The sequence below is a fragment of the Anas platyrhynchos genome, chromosome 1 (genome assembly GCF_047663525.1).
Source record: "Anas platyrhynchos isolate ZD024472 breed Pekin duck chromosome 1, IASCAAS_PekinDuck_T2T, whole genome shotgun sequence".
Classification (NCBI taxonomy): Eukaryota; Metazoa; Chordata; class Aves; order Anseriformes; family Anatidae; genus Anas; species Anas platyrhynchos.
In genome coordinates, this window is record NC_092587.1 from 72,483,247 (window position 1) to 72,502,840 (window position 19,594).

The following is a 19,594-nucleotide window of genomic DNA, read 5'->3' on the forward strand; positions in this document are numbered from 1 at the left end:
GTCAAGCCTTTAACTGCTGTAAATATCAATGCCAATGCAACCCAATTAACACTTTAGAAACTGAACCTGAACACAGAGCTTAAGAGGTTGAGGGTAAGAGCATCTTGATTAAGAAGTTAGAGCTACATTTTTCCCTGATGAATGAGAAACATATAATTCATGCTTTTTTCCATGGTTACAGAAATCCAGAGCAAGCGTCAGGAAAGGAAGAGAAGAAGCACAGCGAATCCAGCCTACAGTGGACTCTTGGAAACCGAGGTACTTGATAATTCACTTTTTTTTTTTTTTTTTTTATCACAGTGCTATTTCATGCCAATAAAAGGCTTAAGTACTTCTTATTACAAAAGTATATATGAATGCAGAGCCATGTATTCAGTTGTAAAGATATATTGATGTGGAAAAGAAAAAAATATATTTAATCTCAGTAGCTAAGCAACAGGTTTTCACCCCACAACATCACTTACTTCAAACTAGCACTCATGATAGTTTTAGTAACAGCTGAGAGGACTAAATTAATGTGGGTTCTAATTACTCTTTTACCTATACACATGGTCCCATTAGGTCAGACCTGAAGAACAGAAGTGCTGCATTATCTTCAGACTTGCATGGCCATTCCTCTTTTCCTATTCCTATCTTCAGAGAACTTCACTTAGTGTTGTGTTTTTTTTTTATTATTATAGACATTCATAAAAGGAACATACTGGTTTAAGAATCAGTGTGCTGTGCAGAGGGTAAGAAAGCCTGCATAATAAGTAAAATAATGAGTAATTAAAAATAAAATGGATCTGCATGATCTCTATCATCTGTTATGTGTATGCTGTTACATCTATGGCAATAGCAAAATTAGGCCCTACAAAATATTGCATTGCAAACCTGGTATAAAGTCAGCATGTAAATAGACTTAACTTGTTCTAAAAATGTGTTTTTATTAAGTTTCTATTTATTTAGCATGTTAAAATTCCATCTTTAACATTTTACCACAATTTGGGGTTACTATTTGAACTTCCTGCAGAAATTAAACTGATTTGCAGCCAGCTTTCCATTTAAGCAAGATTACTTCATGTTCTGGGTTCCTTAAGCCTAAATAAAGTAAGTTTTCTTTACATAGGTATCAGTGATGAAATTTTGGAATACCAAAATTTTTGCAAACGTCTGCAGACAGAAGACAGATGAGGCTAAGAAGAACGCTATCAGTGATAACTTGGTTGTTCCTTGGTTGTTCTTTTTTTTTTTTTTTTTTTTTTTTTTTTTAAATATGATTTTTATGCTCCCTCTCTGGGCACTTGAATTCTTCAGGACTCAGTTTTTCTCCAGCAACCTCTTCAGAGCAAATACTTATGTTCATATACCCAGTGTTTAACACAGTAGGAACCTTAGGCTTGCTACCATTACATTTGCAGTGTCTTCTCTTAGGCCATTTTGTCCTGATAAGTTTATTAAAATAACTTACAATCAAGTTTTGTGACTGTAGTCTAATCAACGTTCATGAGAAACTCAGTTACCTTGAGCAGAGATGGAAGGGGTGATGAAGGAGGTCTGCTGCACCCCTAGTTCATACTCCTTATTATATCTGTTCTCAAATGCATATCATGAAGTAAAGGATGGCACAGAGAAAGAAATGTCTGTAAAAGAGTCCTATGGCTGATCAGCTGTGTCCTCATTAGGAGCTGTCATTAAGTACTGACCATGAGGAATGCCGTTCAAGTAAAATGGAGGCAGATGTTTTTTCACTGATCAATTAGCTGCTCAGATTGATTTGCTAATCAGTGAATTGAGGTATTTTGTGGCATTTTAGGCATTCTTGTGCAGTTTAGTTTTCGGTTAGTCTACAGAATGCTCTTTAATTCATGATTGTTTAAGTTGAAATTGCATATAAATTAGACTTTTTATTTGCCAATGCCCCTCAAAACTGCAGGAGCTCAGCATCTGTAGTGGTGATGTTAACTTCCTTGATTACAAAAATATGATCACAGTCTTATGTCTTCAATTGAATGTTGTGCTTTTCATTTTCAAAGCTTTTTTTTTTCTAAAAATGTTTCTGAGATACCATTCTATTTTCCCACTCTTAGTAGCTTCTTTGTTGTTGTCCTTCAGCATAGGAAAGGGTTAAGTTTCTAACTGGATGTATTTTGAACAAAGAAACATCAATTCAAAATTCCTTAACAAACTGCCATGCGCCTGTTTAGAAAAGAACAGTTTACTCATCACAGAAAAAAATATTTATTAGCCACAAAAAAATCTACTTTTCCTCCAAGCATAGACTTAACATCTAATGGAGGAAAATGGTACTGTTTCCAGTCCTGCTGTACGATGATGGCTTAGAGGAGCCTTTAAGGGTTATGTTGACTGTTAATGAAGCACAGACAGCTATTGACCAACAGCTTTTACCATCTTCTAAGCTGCTGATGGACTGCATTACAGTTAGTTAAACATCTCAGTCAGGTTTCCAGTGGACTATGTTTGCAAGTTTGAAGGTCTTTAATAACCACAGCAGATTGACATGACTGCAAGCTTCTAGAGGTCATATACATTAACTTCTGAAAGAGAAATGCTTGACTTGGGTCCTAATGCATAGCTTACAAAGGAAATATGGTTCTACTAACTGTGGGCAAGTGTCACAGTGGATAGTGATGTTCTTCTGCAGGTGGGAAGTCCATCTCTATTTCTGTATATGCAAATAAAGATGTCATTTCACAGAAAAAAAATTATTATGCAATTTTTCATTTATGGATGTTATCTGCTAGGTTTGGAGTTACTGTTGCAGTTGCCTGGAACGTATACTGAAATTCAGTCAATAAAATGCAATTTGCATTTCTCTCTTGTTAATAAAATCTAATGCATGTAAAACTGCTCTGTGAAGAACTTGTTAGAAAGGTAAATAATGCAACTGTTTATATAGCTATCTTAAGGGTAAGTAATGAATAATCTAAGTCACTGAACTAGCTTCTGGATACTTGGTTATGTATGAAGGAAGCTCATAGAAAGTATAGCCATATGGAACAGTAAGAGACAACTAGAGCACCTTTCAATGATGCTATGGTTTCTTTTTCCTTACAGCGGAAACGCCTTGCCTCAAATTATTTGAATAATCCCTTGTTCCTTTCAACAAGAGGTAAGCATATTTTTAAGTGAATATACTACTGCTCTGATGACACATTAAATATTTAATAGCAGGATTTAATAGGAATTACTACTAGCATGCCATAGGGCATTGCTCTGTGTAAGATTCCTGCGCTTTTTAGTGTGGAGTGAAAATAGATGGTTTTCTTGCAAAAATGGGTAAAGGATAAAGCTAAAGGTCAGGACTGTATAGAAACTGATCCAAAGACTCTGCAATCAATGGCATATCTGATCTCTAGTATTGTAAGCAGAATGAAGTTAGAGGACTGATTCAAGAGGAGAGTATTGCCAACTCCAACTACTTAAAAACATGTGTTGAAAAACTGGGATCTAAAAAAAATGATATTCTGGACTTTTCCTTTGCCTCTTCTTGTCAACTTTAAGAAGCTGTTGTCCATCCTCAAGGGCTAGAAATATACCACATCTTTTGCTTTAAAAACAACTGCTGAAAACCACAGTTTTTCTCAGTCCAAGAGCTGGAGACAGAAAACTAGATTTGATGGCCTTGAAGACGCCTTCCAACCTTGTATTTATAAGAACTTCTGAAAATGAAAATTTCATGGTAAAAGCATTGAGAAAGAACAGCTCAGAGGATCCATTTGGTGAAGATGATGAATAGCTCATGAGAAGAGCTCATTCATGGAAAAATGTGCAACATATAGAGAAGGCAAAGAGTTGAGAAGTGGGAGATGAAACAAGGACAACACTAAGTGCAATTTAATTCTTTAGATGAGGCCCACGTAGGAATTTAAGAGACAATGCAAGAAACTTTAGTTGCATTTCAGAAGAGAAGAAAAATAGAGAAGTGTGATTATATCCTTGCCCTTGTGCTGCCTTCTTAACTTGGGCTCTGTTGTTGTGCATTAAAGGTAAGGGAAGGCAGGCGTTTTTCAGATTCAAATATTATTTCCATTTTAGGAATATTTATAGGAATAATTTCAATTAAGTCTTGAAGTTTTGACGGTTTTTCAGTGGTTGTTTGGTATGCCTGTCAAATGTCATGTTTAGTGTTAGTCACCTTTCTGGCCTTGCCTTGCATTCCTGCACCACAGGATCACCATCTTAAATGTGGCGGTGCTTCTCTACTTTCAAAACTTCATGTGCTAGATGCAGACAATTGGCCTACTTACCATATGCCTCAAGTGCATGTGGTGTCAGAGGACAGGAGAGGTTATTACACGGTAAACAGCTATGATGACATGCCTCTTAGCAGGAGCCCATCCTCATGTAAGTTCTAGTTGAAAGAATGTTACTCTCAGCTCAGTTTTAGCCTGAAAATTAAAATTATAATTTTTATTTGTCTTATCATACCACTTGTTTTTCCCTGGTAAACACATATCTGGAGGGAATGGCAATATTTGCAAGCCATGCTTCTAGCCCCTTCATAGATTTCTTTTAAGTTAGGATTTGACATCTCTGACCTTCTTTCACCCACGTTTACCATTTGATTTTCAAGGAAGGAGGCAGGGTACATAGTTCCAGCAATGTGCCTGTCACTGAGCTGCTTGGAAGCCACTGCACTCTCACCTTAATTGTTAATTCCTATTTGGTTCCTGTATCTTTGGTTCATCCAGTTTCCATAATCTGTGCTGAGGTTCTGCAGATTCTGTCAATTTTACAGTGAACTTCCTTAGATCAGACCCCCCACCTCTGGAGGTTGTAATTACTTACATGCACTGGGCACCGTTGTGCACAATGTGATGTAAGCTCTGACCAAAGGCAGATGCAGTCCCAGACAGCTTGAAATAACAGAGGTGTAGCTGTCTGTCTTTAGTGCATAGCCGTCTGCCCCTTCTGCTATAAAACACTCCTTTAAAAAATCCATCTTTGGTTTAATTTTAACTAGAAAGCATAGTTTGACATATTTTAAAATGTCTAGAATTTTACAATAAAACTGAGCTGAAAAGAGAAATAAACAAACTAAAAATACCTCTATGAAGTACAAGAAACAACTGTAATTTCCAGAAATACAGAAGAGAACATTTCTTGTAAATTTTCAGCAAAATGTCAATTAAAAAGGATTTATTTATCTTACCTGAAATGAGGTCACATCCCCTGACATACATCATTTGTAGTAAAGACTCTTCAGTTATCAAGCCTCTGTTTATCTGAATAACATTTATGCCCCCTGAGTAATCGTGGTGTCATATACCCATGGATCTCTCTGTGTGTATTTGTGTATGTAGTGACATCTGCAGATTTTTTATTTATGGAACTGAATGCCAAAGGAAGCTACAATTGTTGGAAAAGGCAGGCAAATCTATGGAAGAAAAATCTATCTAAGTCTGTTAAATGTAAAGATGAAGATGCAAACTCCAGGTTAGGGAAACCCATAAACTACAGACTGCTAGCATTTGGGAAGATGCTTCTGGAGTATTTTAAAAATAATAATAATAATTTATGAAAAATAATTTTTGGAAAAAAAATAATTTATTTAAAAAATTATGCTGTGCTTGTCCAGTTCTTGTACTCTGCCTGAGCAGCAGAGTTAGATGCTCTTAGCAAAGGACCTTGGGCCTTTGGTCCAACTTAGGTGAAGCTGTTCCTTTGCTATGTTCCTCTTTTCACATGTGTGTGAGCATGGTGTCTCTGTGTCTGCATATTCTATGTGTGCAACTCACAGGTTGCTGGGCTCACACTGGGACAGCTGTATTCCCAGTTGTGGTCAGGGAGGGAACCAAAGGAGCTAAGGACAGAAATATGAGTTTATTTGTCACCAATCCAATCCAAAGAAAGGCCTCTCCATCAGCTGTTTGTCACTGGAACAGCATGTACCAGTCTCTTATGAGTCAGCAGCAAAAATTACAAGCCACTGTGCAGTTTCCATAAAGCTGTTAAAATTTTCTCCGTTTTTATTTTTGGATCAAAGTGTGATCAATGTCACAAATATTTTTATGAAAGGCTTGGCCTGTTTTCCAGGGAGCTCTGTTGCTTCTTGTTCCTATCAAGCTGTGAATGCAATCACCAGAGCTCAGTTCATCAGAAGGTTGGAAAACAGTAGCATTTTGGGTGGGAGAAGCTTGATGATAAAGAGCTGATGATAACACAGAACTCTCCCACAAGTAGCTGAACACTTTGGCCATGAATCAGCTGAACATTTAAGCACATTTAACAGTAAGTCAGTGGCACCACTTTTGTACTCCAAGTTAAGCACCTGCTTAAGTGCCTTGCTGGTTCAGAGCCAGACTGTTAAACACCCAGCAAGCTGAAGTCCTTAAGAAAGACTTTCAGACCATTGACACACAGAGAAGAGCTCCACAGTAAACATTTTGAAAACTGAAAATAGTATCTGTGCTTCTCATATTATCGGACCTTTGGGTGCTGGATTCCCGCAATGTAAATTTTAAAATCTCAATTTGAGAAATACTTGCTGCTGCTCATTCTTCTGTTTGTAATTGCATTCTTTTCTGCACAAAGAAAATAATTTTTTGCATTAATTTTGACAATGTCCCACATCACAGCTTGACTAAAATCTCTCCCATAGCTGAGAACTAGTATTCATTGCAGCGATATATTTCCCACTAATCTGTTCTCTACCCTTCTTTCACATGCTAGCAAATGAGGATCCATTCTGGAAGGTATGTGTAGCAAAATTTGTGTATTTACCAGTGTCTTTTTTCATCACTGTGTAGTTCAGAGCTTTCTTCTGATTATTGTAGTCTCTACTACAGAATTGCAGTATTCTTTTTGCCTTTCATACTACTTTTGAGAAATATTTCTCATTTATGTAAATCTTTGCACCTCAGAGTTACTATTTCAGAGGCAGAATCTAAAGGGCTTGCATATACACAGCTTGAGTTTAATCCCTTTGTAGAATCCCCTAAATGAGAAAGTGCTATTCCAGATTTGTTTTTTGTTGTTGTTGTTTTGTTGTGTTTTTTTGTTTTTTTAATGAATATTTTAAGAAAAATGAATGACCATTATAGGTTATATATATTAAATCTCTTTACTTTGCATTTAAAAATTTAGAGTAGATAATTTTTAAACAGTAATATTTGGAGAGTTGGGTTTTTTGTTTGTTGGTTTGATTTGGTTTTGACAGGACTGATTTCAAATTCAAGATGTAAACCTGACTAAAATTATCATGAAACATTATAATTAATAACCCTAAAAGTGAAAATATACGTTTGGAATTAACAAAGATACAACATTATTATTCTCCTTGCTGGAAAAGTATTAGGAAAATTTAGATTTTCTTTGTAATGTTTCACAAACCATAAAAGTTTCAAAATCGGTCTCTATTAAAATGCACTTAATTATACAAAGAGTAATTAGCATTGCCATCAGATTAGCATAGCTATTTACTACATGACATTGTAACTTTGTTGATGAGTCTTAGTTCATGTTATAGATTGCTTCAGACAAAGTATTAATCAGTCTTGTTGAAGATAGTTTGTCAGAGTCTGAACAGAAAACAATTAGCAAAAGGGAGAACAGAGGGACAGAGGAGCCGAGCCCTCTAGAGGAGTTCACAAAAGGAGGGTATGTAGGGAAAAGCTATACTCGAGCATACTGTATTCTTAACTGCTCTTTGAGGCATCATGCATAAAACATGGAACTGTGCTTTTTCCCCAGAAACTTTTGCTTGCTTGCTTCCTTCTGCCTTGGACTTGAAGAACAAGTAATCCACATACTGACTTTTACCCACGCTTTAAAGTAGAGCTGCCAATGTTGATACATGTGTCAGAGTGACATTTTATCAAGAACAAATGAAATAATTCTAACATCACAAACTGGCTATTTAGTTGACTCCTTCCTGTGTTTGATTAGTTGATTTTTATTTTTCTATCTATTTCAATTTAGGGAACTCACTTCTGGCTTGTTTGTTTATTTGTATTTGTTGCTGTCATACACCGTTATATCTGTTGCCTTCTACAGCTGCCAGGGTGCTTCTGACACATAGATTTTGTGTTTGAATGAGCCTAGCTGCTGGAACAGTGGCTGTGAGTGCTGCCTAGGGAGAAGTGCTCAATGGGTTGAATTGACCCAAGCCATTCTTTCTCCTCTCTTGCAGAATGAGATCCACCATGATGAACACTGCACTGCTTGCAAGCGTGGCGTTAACTTGCAGCCCTGTGGCACATGTCCCAGGGCATATCACCTCAACTGCTTGGACCCACCCCTCAAAACTGCCCCCAAGGGGGTTTGGGTCTGTCCAAAGTGCCAACAGAAGGTAAGCTACATGGGACATAGAATCATAGAATCATTAACGTTGGAAGAGACCTCCAAGATCATCTGGTCCAACCATCATGCTACCAACAATGTCACCTACTAAACCATGTCCCTACGCACCAGGTCCAACCTTTCCTTGAACATACCCAGGGACAGTGACTCTACCACCTCCCTGGGCAACCTGTTCCAATGCCTGACTACTCTTTCTGAGAAGAAGTGTCTCCTAATTTCCAACCTAAACATACCCAGGCACAACTTGAGGCCATTCCCTCTGGTCCTATCACTAATTACCTGTGAGAAGAGGCCGACTCCCAGCTCCCCACACCTTCCTTTCACGTAGTTGTAGGGAGCAATAAAGTCTGCCCTGAGCCTCCTCTTCTCCAGACTAAACAATCCCAGTTCTCTCAGCCGCTTCTTATTTACTTTAGGACTTGTGTTCCAGGCCCTTCACCAGCTTTGTAGCATAGCACACTGAGAAGAGAAAATAGGAAAAACCTTGAATCTGTGTACCACTAAATTAAACTAAACTATGGTCACAGCTTAGGGGACCATATTAGCTACTACTGAGGAGGTTTTAATACAGTTTGCAGCATTTATTTCTGGTATTTTTATTATCTCTTCACCATAATCATATCTGCTGAGGTTTGTCCTGGAAAAAGATTGAAAGTGTCTCTCCATTTCCTTTGTTTCTCTTCTTTACAAGAAAGTCAGCAGCATGTAGATTGCAAAACAAGTAATGTAAACATTATGTATGAGTACACAGTGTCAGAAGCAGACACTTCACCAGTAGATCTGAAAGCTGTAAGGAGTGCACTTCATCTTCTTTAAATCATATTTATTACATGATAGTTATTGATCATAGCTATGTCAGAAATGCTAATTTGTTTAGTTGCTGTGAATAATGCTGATTGCAGGAACAGTAAAACAATTACTAAAACAGCGCAGTGTCACTAAACTGTAGAGTGGAGGGTTAGATTTTGTGCCTTAGAGTTCTTTGTGTTTAGCGCTGAAATCACTGTTACATTCCTTTGAAAATGTCAAAGGGAAATTCTAGTACATAGTTATAGAGAGGAGAGCAGCCCAGGATTAGGTCTGCAAAGTCATGTTTTCCTGTGGACCATCCACAATGCTCCTGTATACTCCACCAGTGTGGAGGTCTGCTTGTCAAGGGCGTGTCTTCTCGTCGTGGCAACACAAAGCAGAGGCTTTGCAACCCCCTTTAGCACTGTTTGGTAGATACAAGCATGTGAAAAGGAGTGATCCCCAGTGGAGGGTGCTACTCAAATTATTATCTCATTGCTTCTCAGCTTGTGAATTCGGAGACAGGGACCCTAGAGACAGGTCTTGCAGAGCTGTGAGGCTGGAGGAAGAAAAACATTAATGTGTGCCTTTGTGAGGTCCTAACTTTCTGTTGTTTCCTGGGCTTATAGGTGTTAAAGAAAGATGACAATGTGCCATGGACTGGAACTCTGGCTATTGTTCACTCCTATGTTACTCATAAAACAGGTAGGGATTGATGCAGCTTTTGAGAAGCGATTCTCTGCTCGTGATGGGCAATACCATTTGAATCCTTCGTGGCACTGATAACTGAAGTAGTGTTGTAATGCTACCAGTTATCGTGGCAGTATTAAGCAAAGGGCCATAAGAGGCTGTGTCTGAGAACAGTAGGTGACTTTCTCTTCCCTTCTCTCTCTCTGCTCCTTCTCCATCTTTGCTCGTTGAGGAATCTGAGATTGATCTCAGAGGAATTTCACTCAGTGGAGGAGGCTATCATGGAAGTCGTGCCTTCCTGGGAACAGGGCTAAAAATGGGATTTTGAGGCAGAATCATGTCAGGCTAGGAGGCAGAGAGACAACGGTCAGGCTAAGCAGAGCTGTACGGTTGGGTCTGTAGCATGATGCCAGATTAGTATCTCATGTACTACAGTAATACCAGTCTATAATTGTTTTGTTATTATTTGGTATCACAGTCATTAGTATCAGATGGTGTATTATTATACATTGGCCATTACTCTTGTTTTGCTCCCTGTTGCACTTTTACAATGGGCTGTTTGGTTGTTTGGCATTAGAGTGTATTTGTAAGGAGCTTTTCAGAAGTATGGCATTGTTTTGATCTGTGCTTTTCACCCAGGGTCACTGAACCTGAACCAGGTAGCTGACCAGTTCTTAAATACCCTACACCTCTTTCTTGAAGACTTCCAGGGTCGCATGTGGTCCAAGGGTTGTTTCTAGTTCATCTTAAAGGTGCATGATAGCTTTTGGGTTGTCCTGCATGCTAGTTGTTGACATGCAAACAGAAACTCCAGATCTGTACTTGCTGACAAAAGGCTTCTGAGACCTTAAGCTCACCTTTCAAAACACATGCTTCTGCTTCGTGGTGTCAAGCACACAGTTTTGGTATATGGCCTTTTCTTAACTTTTGCATCCTTAATGTTATTGTTCCATAGTCAAAGAAGAAGAGAAACAGAAGTTATTAAAGAGAAGCAGTGAGCTGAAGAGTGAGCATAGACAGTTAGAAGAAAAAGATCGACTTCTCAACAATGCAGTAAAGGTAGGACTGCTTACTGGGGACAGTCTCCCACAGAGATGTTTATAAAGAATTTATGCTTGAAAAACTGGTATTTTGTGGTTAGAAAAATGTTTATGCTCCAAAGCTAGATGTTGAAGCATGCATACACTTCTGTGTCAGAACATGTTGGACTTGCTTTATGCACAAAAGCAAACTGCTTGGGCAGCCTGAGGTGGAGAAATCACTGGTGACTGAAGTCCTGTTGCACACATAAAAACACAAAGTAACTGTGCCTGCCTTCCTTGTAGTGTCTTACACAGCTCTGATCTATCCAGTGACATTAAGGCATTTCCATTCTCCAGGTGAAAGATCAGTCACAAGCATGTGTTCCATTGGTAGCTGCTTGTCCATCAGCTCCAGAACTCCTGAGATGGGGTAGAAATAGCCATCCTTATTTGTCTTAGAGGATAAATGGTGTTACAACCTCTCCATGAGTGAAAACGGATTCACAACTCTGTTTGCTGGAGATGTCTCCATGCATACTGTGCTATGAGGACCAGTCTCTGGCAATAATGAGTGGGCTGAAATCAAAGCTATAATCAATCCCTATCCTCTATGGAGGAAGGAGCTTATCTGGGGCTAGCTCACCTCAGGCCCACTCTTAAGCAGTAGCTGTTAGTTTTCATGGCAGGCTCAATAAATATTTGAAACTTTCTTACCCTGGAAAAATCAAAGTGGCAGCTGCAGGAGTAACTGGTCACTACTTGCTTTACCACTGCAGTTATCCAGAGGAGGCATACTAAAATATTTATTGCATTTAAAATAAGGAAGGAAAAGTACTAATTTATTAAAAGGCATCACAGTGGGGAATATTCCCTGTAACTGTGCATAGTCACCACCACCACAAATGGAAATAAACATGTATGAAGAAGTGACTCTGATGTATGGAATATCTCCAATGCTTCAGAGGGTACAGTAGCATGAGGTGTTCATGAAATGAAAGGCATTTGGGGATGCATTCAGCTATCATTTATATGTCACTATTGTCAAAAGCATAAGTTTTCTACCTAAGCAGAATCAGGATCTTTCAGAGGGAGACAGTCTTATTTAAATGGTAATACCAGACAATGATTACATTTATTGGAGATATGTCCACTTGAAAGGAGAAAAGCAATTGAAGGTGTTCCAGCACACAGCAGTTTCATTTCTGATATTTTCCTTAAAAGAGATTTAAATTAAAGAGAGAACTTGCATATACCCCCCAGGTAAAATGGTATCATTTGGTACAAACAGAATGTGATTTATCGATTTATCTTTCACCTGAGATTTCACCTGTCTACACCAATCTATGAGCAGCTCCACACAGTGTCTTTTTGAACAACTTGACTTTCAGCTGAGCTCTTGCCACTTCTCCAGAGCTGGAGACTCTCCCACCCCACTGTAGCCAAAGGGGACCAATCTGTGGACAAGTCACCAGTTTTGCCAGAACTCTGAGACCAACAGGAGAAAGAAACTGGGAGGTGTCAGGTGATAGAGAGGCCACCATCCCCTTCCATCTAGCAGGCAGGCTCTGGTTTTTGGTATATAACATAGTCCCTCATGGGCCAGCTGGTGTCCAGTGGATGGGATGGTAGCTGCAGAAGTTGGAGAGAGGAGGGAGATTTAGTGATTCTTCCTCATCTCCTCTTGGAGAAGAGGGAGATTTGGGATGCTTTTGTTTGGCTCCTGCTCTCATGCTCATTTTCATGTAAGTTTGTGTGAAACATTTCAAGTGATGGTGGGGTGCAGTTTGGCCACCCCACAGTAAAAAGGTTTTCTTGTGACTGTTGTGATATAATAGATTAGATTCTAAGATTCTAATCTAGTAGATAAGATAGATAATATATAAGATAATATAATAGATAAGATAGATAAGATTCTTAGATTCTAAGTTTTCCACCAGAAATTTATTGACACCGTGTTTAGAGAGAAGAGCTTACTTTCACAGTACCAACTCCATAAAATCTGTCGCAGGCACAAAATGCATCATGGTGAGGTTTATCCCTCAAATCTTTGTCAGTGACATTGGGCGAGATTGAGAGACCTCACTGGTGGCTTTGTGGCTTTCCAGTAATACAGCTATTACAGTCCCAGGCTGACAACCTGTCTGGAGTGCAGAAGGCATTTCTGCATACGGGACAAGGTCAGAAATGCTCTCTGCATGCATTTGGACGTGGAAGAGTGTTGTTACCTTAGCTGCTGCAGTGGATGTGACACTGTTTTTGCTCCATTCGTTAAGCCATGCTTTTGCTATCCCCAAAGGAGAATATACTTCAAGAAGGATGTGCACTCGAGACACAAAAGGATGTTTGGGGAGATGTTTGACACCAATTTGAATGTATTCTCAGTCTTCCCTTCTCTCTCCCCTTCTCTTTGTTTGACAGCAATGCTTAGAGCTAAAAAACAGCCTGTTGGCCCAGCAGAAAGGGACTCAGTCATCACTGGAACGTCTCAAAACCCTCATTAGACTGATCCAAAATGAGCAGATGATTCAGGTTACCATGACAACCACCACCACCTCCTCCCTGCTCACCGTCCCCTGGATCAAACCCTCCTCTGCCTCTGCTGCCATGCACAAAGCCTTGCAGCAGTCACAGGGCAACAACTGACAGAGCCGGCTGCACCAGAGACAAGGAAGGGGGAAGAGAAACTTTACACCCATGCGTAAAGGAGAGATTAAACTGAGACAAAGGAGAGAAGGAACAATCTCGGGTTTTGTACACGTAGGAACTCTCAAGGAACAAGCAAGGTCCAGTTTGTAGGCCACTGTGGCGGCTGCTTCACAGGGAGCAGGACGTGGTTATGTGTTTGCCGAGACCTTCAGTGCTGATGAGATTTTTTTGTTATGTTGGCCTTAATGTATTTATGACTGAGGATGAACAGGAAGAGTACAGCCGATAGAAAGTGGAATATCCTTTTTGTGGGGAGACAGGCAGTTTTGCAGTTCTGCTTTAAGGGGAAAATTTAAAACGCAAAGAGTTAGTGAGCTAGTGGGGACGTAGTTGGGCTGAAAGCTGCGGGAGGGAGATTGGTGATATCAAAAGAAACCGAGCTACTTAGGACTTGACATGGATTCTTATCAAAGGAACAAAGTTGGCTCCATTGACTCGGGCGAGCAGGAGCTGGGGCTGTTTTGACCAGAATGGACACTCACAGAGCCTTCAGAACAAAAGATCATTTTTTTCCAGTATTATTAGAGTTGAGAATTGCAGATATTTAAATAAAGAAACTGTATGAAGTTAGCGTTTCTAGTAAAATATTGAAGTATTTTCATGCTGATGCTTCTGTATATGCATTCCTAAGTATTTAAAAAAGTGTGACTGTAAAACTCCTTACTTTTTTGCAGGTCCTTTTTACTTATTTTGCTATTGGTGTATTTTTCTCATGGAGTTTTTGTGTAAGATTTAGCATAAACCATAATAGTGGATATCATTGGCAGGTTGGGTTTGTTTTTTTAAAGAGGTTATTTTGGGGGTTTTCATTTTTGTTAGTTTATTTTTTTTTTTAAGAAAAAAAAATCTGTTTTTTGTTTATTGACAGTACAGATAATATGCCAAAAAGTTAACTTTACATTTTTGTACTGCATTTTTGTTGTTAAAAGTATGTAACTTTTGGTATCGTATGTATTTTTTTATTATTATTGTTGTTTTTTCCTTTTTGCTTGCAGAAATATCTGCTGAAATGGTGCAGGAAAAAAAAAAAAAACTGCCTCAAGGGGTTGTTACTGGATAATATCAAGAGTTCTTGGGGAGTGACAGGCAGCGGCAGATCGTAAGGGTTTGTAAGCTGTTTTGGGGGGTTACTTTTTTCAGGGTTTTTTTGGAAACAATTTCTTTTTAAGATTCTATTGGCTTTTAGCACATTTGGGAAGCATTTGGCATTAGCCTGAGAAAACCCTTGCACACCTGCTTGTTTCACTAGCTAGTCTTCCTGATCCTGCCAGGGTCCACCGGCCCCCCGCAGGCCACCCACCATTCCCACAGCCCCACTGCCAGCCTGGGAAGTGAGTGACGGGCACCCCGTTTTTTCTCAGTGTCACCCCCACCAGATATCATTGTCTCTGTCGTTTGAGTTCTTCATCAATTAGCACAACAGATACTTAAGGAAAGTGAGAAGCCACCAGAGCATGGCACGAAGCTAGTCTCTCGTGTTAGCATTATCACATGGTGCCGAATCTCACTCTCTCTCTCTTTTTTATTTAAAAAAAAAAAAAAAAAAAAACACAAACAAGTGGGGGACTGGTTTGTTCTGTTGCCCATCACTAGGCAGCACATGGTCCCTTCAACCATTTTCACAACTCCGGGAGAAACTGTGCAGTACTATACAAATCTATTTTAATACACAACACTCAGTTGAACAAGATTTTTATATTCTTTTATTGATGAACAAAGTGAACTAAATAAAACACAATTGTTATACATTGGTTATTGTATGCCAATTATGCATTCTAATGTGGCTTGCAATGTAAATGTTTTCAGGTTTAACTTTTTTTTTTCCTTCTCAGACAAATTAAAAGAAAAAAAAAAGAAAAGCGTGGAAAGTTGAATATGTGAAGAATTTCTGAAGAAGTGTCTTGGACTGTTAAAAGTAGTTATTTTGAAAAGGGGACTGTCCAGTGGATAGTGTGCATAGAAAAAAAAAAAGTGTTTGTCTTATATATGCCAATGTAGTTTTACTTCTTTATGATGCATTAAACTCAATTGACAATTTAACAGTTGTCATGCCATTCTTTGCTGAAGGGGTGCAGTTTGCCTTGGTCAGGACTACTGTGAGCCTTTCCTGTCCAGTTTCTACAGAGGCGAGGGCAAGCAACCAGCACCTATTTCTCCAACACCATCTTAAAATTTTTGGGTTCTTGCTCATGGCAGGTTACTGGAAGGAGACTTGCCGCGGGCTGAGAGATGCAGTTGCTGCTGCTGCAGATCTGGTGGCAGCCTTGCAGGCTTTGCATTTAGACCTGTGCATTCAGGCATTGGTCCAATGCTAGGATGAGAGCAATAGGCCCAGTCTGCCAAACTGTTTATAAATCACTGTATAAATGTAGCAATTAAAGAATGAGAGGTTAGGTCCTTTGCAGACGCTGTCTGGTTTCTGGCAGGTGGAAGGGCACAACTTCAATGAAAACAAACAAACAAACAAACTGATTAAGGAGACATTGGGGAGGCAAGGAAAATATTAAGGAAGTATTGGGGAGGCATTGGAGAGGCAAGGACAATCCCAAGACAAGGACTGTATATCTCGAAACAAGACAATGGAACTCATGATAAGGAAGCGGCAGACAGACAGAGCAACAAATGTAAGGACTATAAATCTCAAAACAGGACATTGGAATTCATTATAAAGATACAACAAATGGAAGAATTAGCAACCACCAGCTCTTGCAATTAAGAAACATGCCAACTCAGCAGATTCCTGACCAAAGGTGAAAAGTACACTGTGAGGAAGACTCGGGGTCTTCCTCCCAAAGACCCCTGCCCACGTCCCAAAGACCCCTGCCCACGATTCTTGTGAGGCTCTACGCAGGCGCAAGGTGCCAAAAGGCTAATTAGCATGAGAAGCGAGGGAAGGCGGGGATAGGTAATGAATATGTATAGGCGCATGTAGTATATTGATAGATTGATTGTATAAATTCAAGACTGCTTTCAGCTTTGGGCATGCACGATAGGTGGAGAGATCCCCCGTGCATCCAGCACTGCAATAAAGAATATACCACTTAAAGGAATTTCAGCTTCAATCTTTGAATCAAAACAAACAAACAAAATAGAGCATGCCAATGTTAAAGCCCTATGAAACCTACCACAAATAATTATGCAGAGCAGGAGACACAGCAATAACGCTTGCACCTATTGGGCAGGTTTTTGTTGTTTATTTTATTTTATTTGCTTTTGTTTTGTTTTCCAGAGAAGACAGGATTTTTGGCTTGGCTGTTGCTTCTGGGTGTGTTCTCCCCCTCCCCCTCCGACCCCCCCCCCCCCACTTTCATTGAGAAATTCCCATTTTCATTGAGAAAATGGCTGATATTAATAAAGAAGGGGGAGATTTGAGAATGTGGCATGGGGGTTGGAAAGCCCCGTGGTTGAGATAACATTAGACTCTTAACGACGAGGCCATCAGCAATATAAAAGAGTTTAGAGGGAACAAAGAAGGGTGATTCAGGAGACTCCATGCAGTCTCTGGTTTCTTGTTCTCCAGATGGTTCTCTTATTCTCCAGCCGTTAAGGTGTTTGCTGTTGTTGTTACATTCGAAGTTGTTTGACCAGTGAAAAGTTGTTTTGAAAAGAACTGCTGTGGAGAGAAGGGTATAAGAGGGGAGCCTGTCCTCAAGACAAAAAAAGGCAACACGATGAAGTTACATCAATAAACAAGCAGGAAAAAGAAGTGAGGGGGAACAGGCTGGCAGAATGGAGACCAGGACAGAAACAGGCACATTGATCGCCTCATGAAGATAGCTTCGGCCAAACTCAGCAAACTGCTCAGAGAAGCTCGTACTGAAAGTCGCTGGAAATAGGTGCACTGGAGCTGGAGAGAAGCTCGAGCTGAGAGAAGCGGACCCGTGCACACAACTGCCTCTTGCTGGTAAGCAGTTGCGCGTTATGGGGAATCATACGTCCTTAGGAACAAAGACTGTCCTGGTAACCTTACAGCTTATTCTCCTTATTAACAATCAGACACTTTATGATCCTGAAATATGGGACCAAACTGAGGTCAAGGTGTGGGACTCTGCAACTAAAAATGACAAAGTTGTAGTGGGATTGCTCGGCACCTGGCAAGCAATCTCTGAGGCCTTAAAAAGCCCTGTGGAGCCACAATCACAAACGTGTGGCATTCCAGATAGTGAGGGAGCTGCAGGCTCCTTTACTGATCCGACTGCTACGCCATCGCCATCGGCCCCTCTGCTGCTACAGCCATCGAAGGCTTTTGCTGTTACGCCCCCTGCTGACCTGGACTTGCCTTTTGACCCAGGCCTCATGGGCCTTGAAAAGGAGATGGATATGCTTTTCTTCAACCTGGGAAGAAAGGGATACATAAGGCCTGAAGACCAAGTTGCTTGACAACTTAAAGCGAGACATATTGTTCAAAGGGAATGGAAAATGGAGACTTGTAAGTAATCTAGAAAAGAAGTGGAAAATGGAGACTGTTAAGTCATGGAACTTAAAGGATTGTTTGTTACCTTTTCTGATTGTACGTATAATATAGGCATGCTTGCATTTAGTATGTAAAGCAATGTTCTGTATATTTAGAATGTTTGATGTTCGTGTGTGTGTGTTGGTGGAGCGTAGACTCCTCGCACACCCAGTGCTGTTTACTTGCCTTTTGTACCTAATAGAAATATTTGTTTTATAAATATTACAAAATTCAGATTGAGTTGAGACCTCATTTATAACAATATTAAAGTTTGCAAGGCTCTGAGAGATTCTGTGATGCTCAAGGAGTGCAGCATGCACATGCAGGTCGTCTGCTCACACGTAAGTGATATTAATACATGGAAGTTTTTTGTAAGAACTGTAAAGACCCTCCCTTGGTTAATGACATATTATTCAGTCCTCCTACATTTTTTCATAGATTCAGGGTAGAAAAGTACTCCTTTCCTCCTTCAGTGCTTGTTGCTAGAAGCATCCTGATAATCAGACTAATCTTGGGACCAATTTTCAACTCCTAACAGCTCAGTAAACTAAAATGCTTAGGCAATTTATTCTCTGTATATTGTCAGCTAGGTAACACTTGATTTCTCATTCCATGACTGCATTTTATTGTTTTAAACTGAAATCCAGCATGTGTGTTTCCAACAGATTATCTCCATAAGCACTTTCTTTTTGCTATGGAAATGATCTGAAAATTGTTCTTTGATATGAGAGAAGAGTTCACAAGGCTACACTGTACAAAAGCTCGAATTGCGCAATTATCATTTGTAAAGAGAAACTGTTATCAAAGTAACTGCAGGGGACACCTCCAGGACTCCTCTTAAAGTCAGGAAATTTGAAACATCTATTTCTCTAACACGAATTTCACTCCAAACCCTTCTGAATAATTCATGAGAGCAGATTTAATGTCATAGTTAAATCTGGCACTCAGGACAGAGATCGGGGGCTTCTGTGGCAGATGTAGGATTTTGCCAGCTCCTTTAGGATTGGGGGGGGTGGGTTAGAGAGGTTACAGCTAGGATCCCATCAGGAGGGTTTGGCTACTGAGGTGTGAATTGATTTGGGGAAGTTCCTTACCTGTGATGAACAAGTTAGCAAGGAAAGAGTGGGGTAGAAGTCACAGCCACACTTGGTGCTTCTTGTTGCTGCCAATTGGAGAGGCAGAAAGGTGATGGGGAGCAGGAGCGCACCGTCCCCCTGCCCCATTCTGTCCCCACCAGCGCTAGTGGCAACCTGAACCAGAGCCTCTATTTTTCTTACATGGCAACAAATTATCCACACCAAGGGATAACAGATGTTACCTGTTCTTTAAAGAAAGAAGCCACCTTGAAAGAAGAAAATGCTACTTTGCTCTTCATTCAGTAAATGAGCGTTATAAATTGCTGGGAAATGGTAGCTTACAAAGCACTCAAAGGAAGACCTACAGTTTGGCATGTGACCAATACCAAGGAGTGACTGCTTCTAATTAGCACCTGGTGTGTCTACAGCCAGGCAAACTAGCTGAGGGGATGCTCATTTTTTGCAATCCCTGCTCTTTCCCAACCTAGGATGAGTTGGAGAACTACGTCTGTGAGTGTGGGAATAGAAATGTTTTTGCAGAGTTACATTGTTTA

General features: G+C 39.9%; 1 protein-coding gene across 6 annotated transcripts in view; it reads left to right on the forward strand.

The window, feature by feature from the left end:
* PHF21B (PHD finger protein 21B) overlaps positions 1 to 15,551 on the forward strand; it is a 176,132-nt gene extending 160,581 nt beyond the window's left edge. For 5 of the 6 annotated variants that reach the window (XM_072041399.1, XM_038173369.2, XM_038173370.2 and 2 more), the window contains 7 exons: positions 182 to 258; positions 3,058 to 3,112; positions 6,676 to 6,698; positions 8,135 to 8,293; positions 9,723 to 9,798; positions 10,739 to 10,842; positions 13,224 to 15,551. In XM_072041399.1, coding sequence (XP_071897500.1) covers positions 182 to 258; positions 3,058 to 3,112; positions 6,676 to 6,698; positions 8,135 to 8,293; positions 9,723 to 9,798; positions 10,739 to 10,842; positions 13,224 to 13,448 — 719 coding nt within the window. In that variant the 3' untranslated portion in view covers positions 13,449 to 15,551. The remainder of the gene's footprint in view (positions 1 to 181; positions 259 to 3,057; positions 3,113 to 6,675; positions 6,699 to 8,134; positions 8,294 to 9,722; positions 9,799 to 10,738; positions 10,843 to 13,223) is intronic. The other variant, XR_011810829.1, reaches the window with a different exon arrangement.
* Positions 15,552 to 19,594: the final 4,043 nt, after the last annotated feature.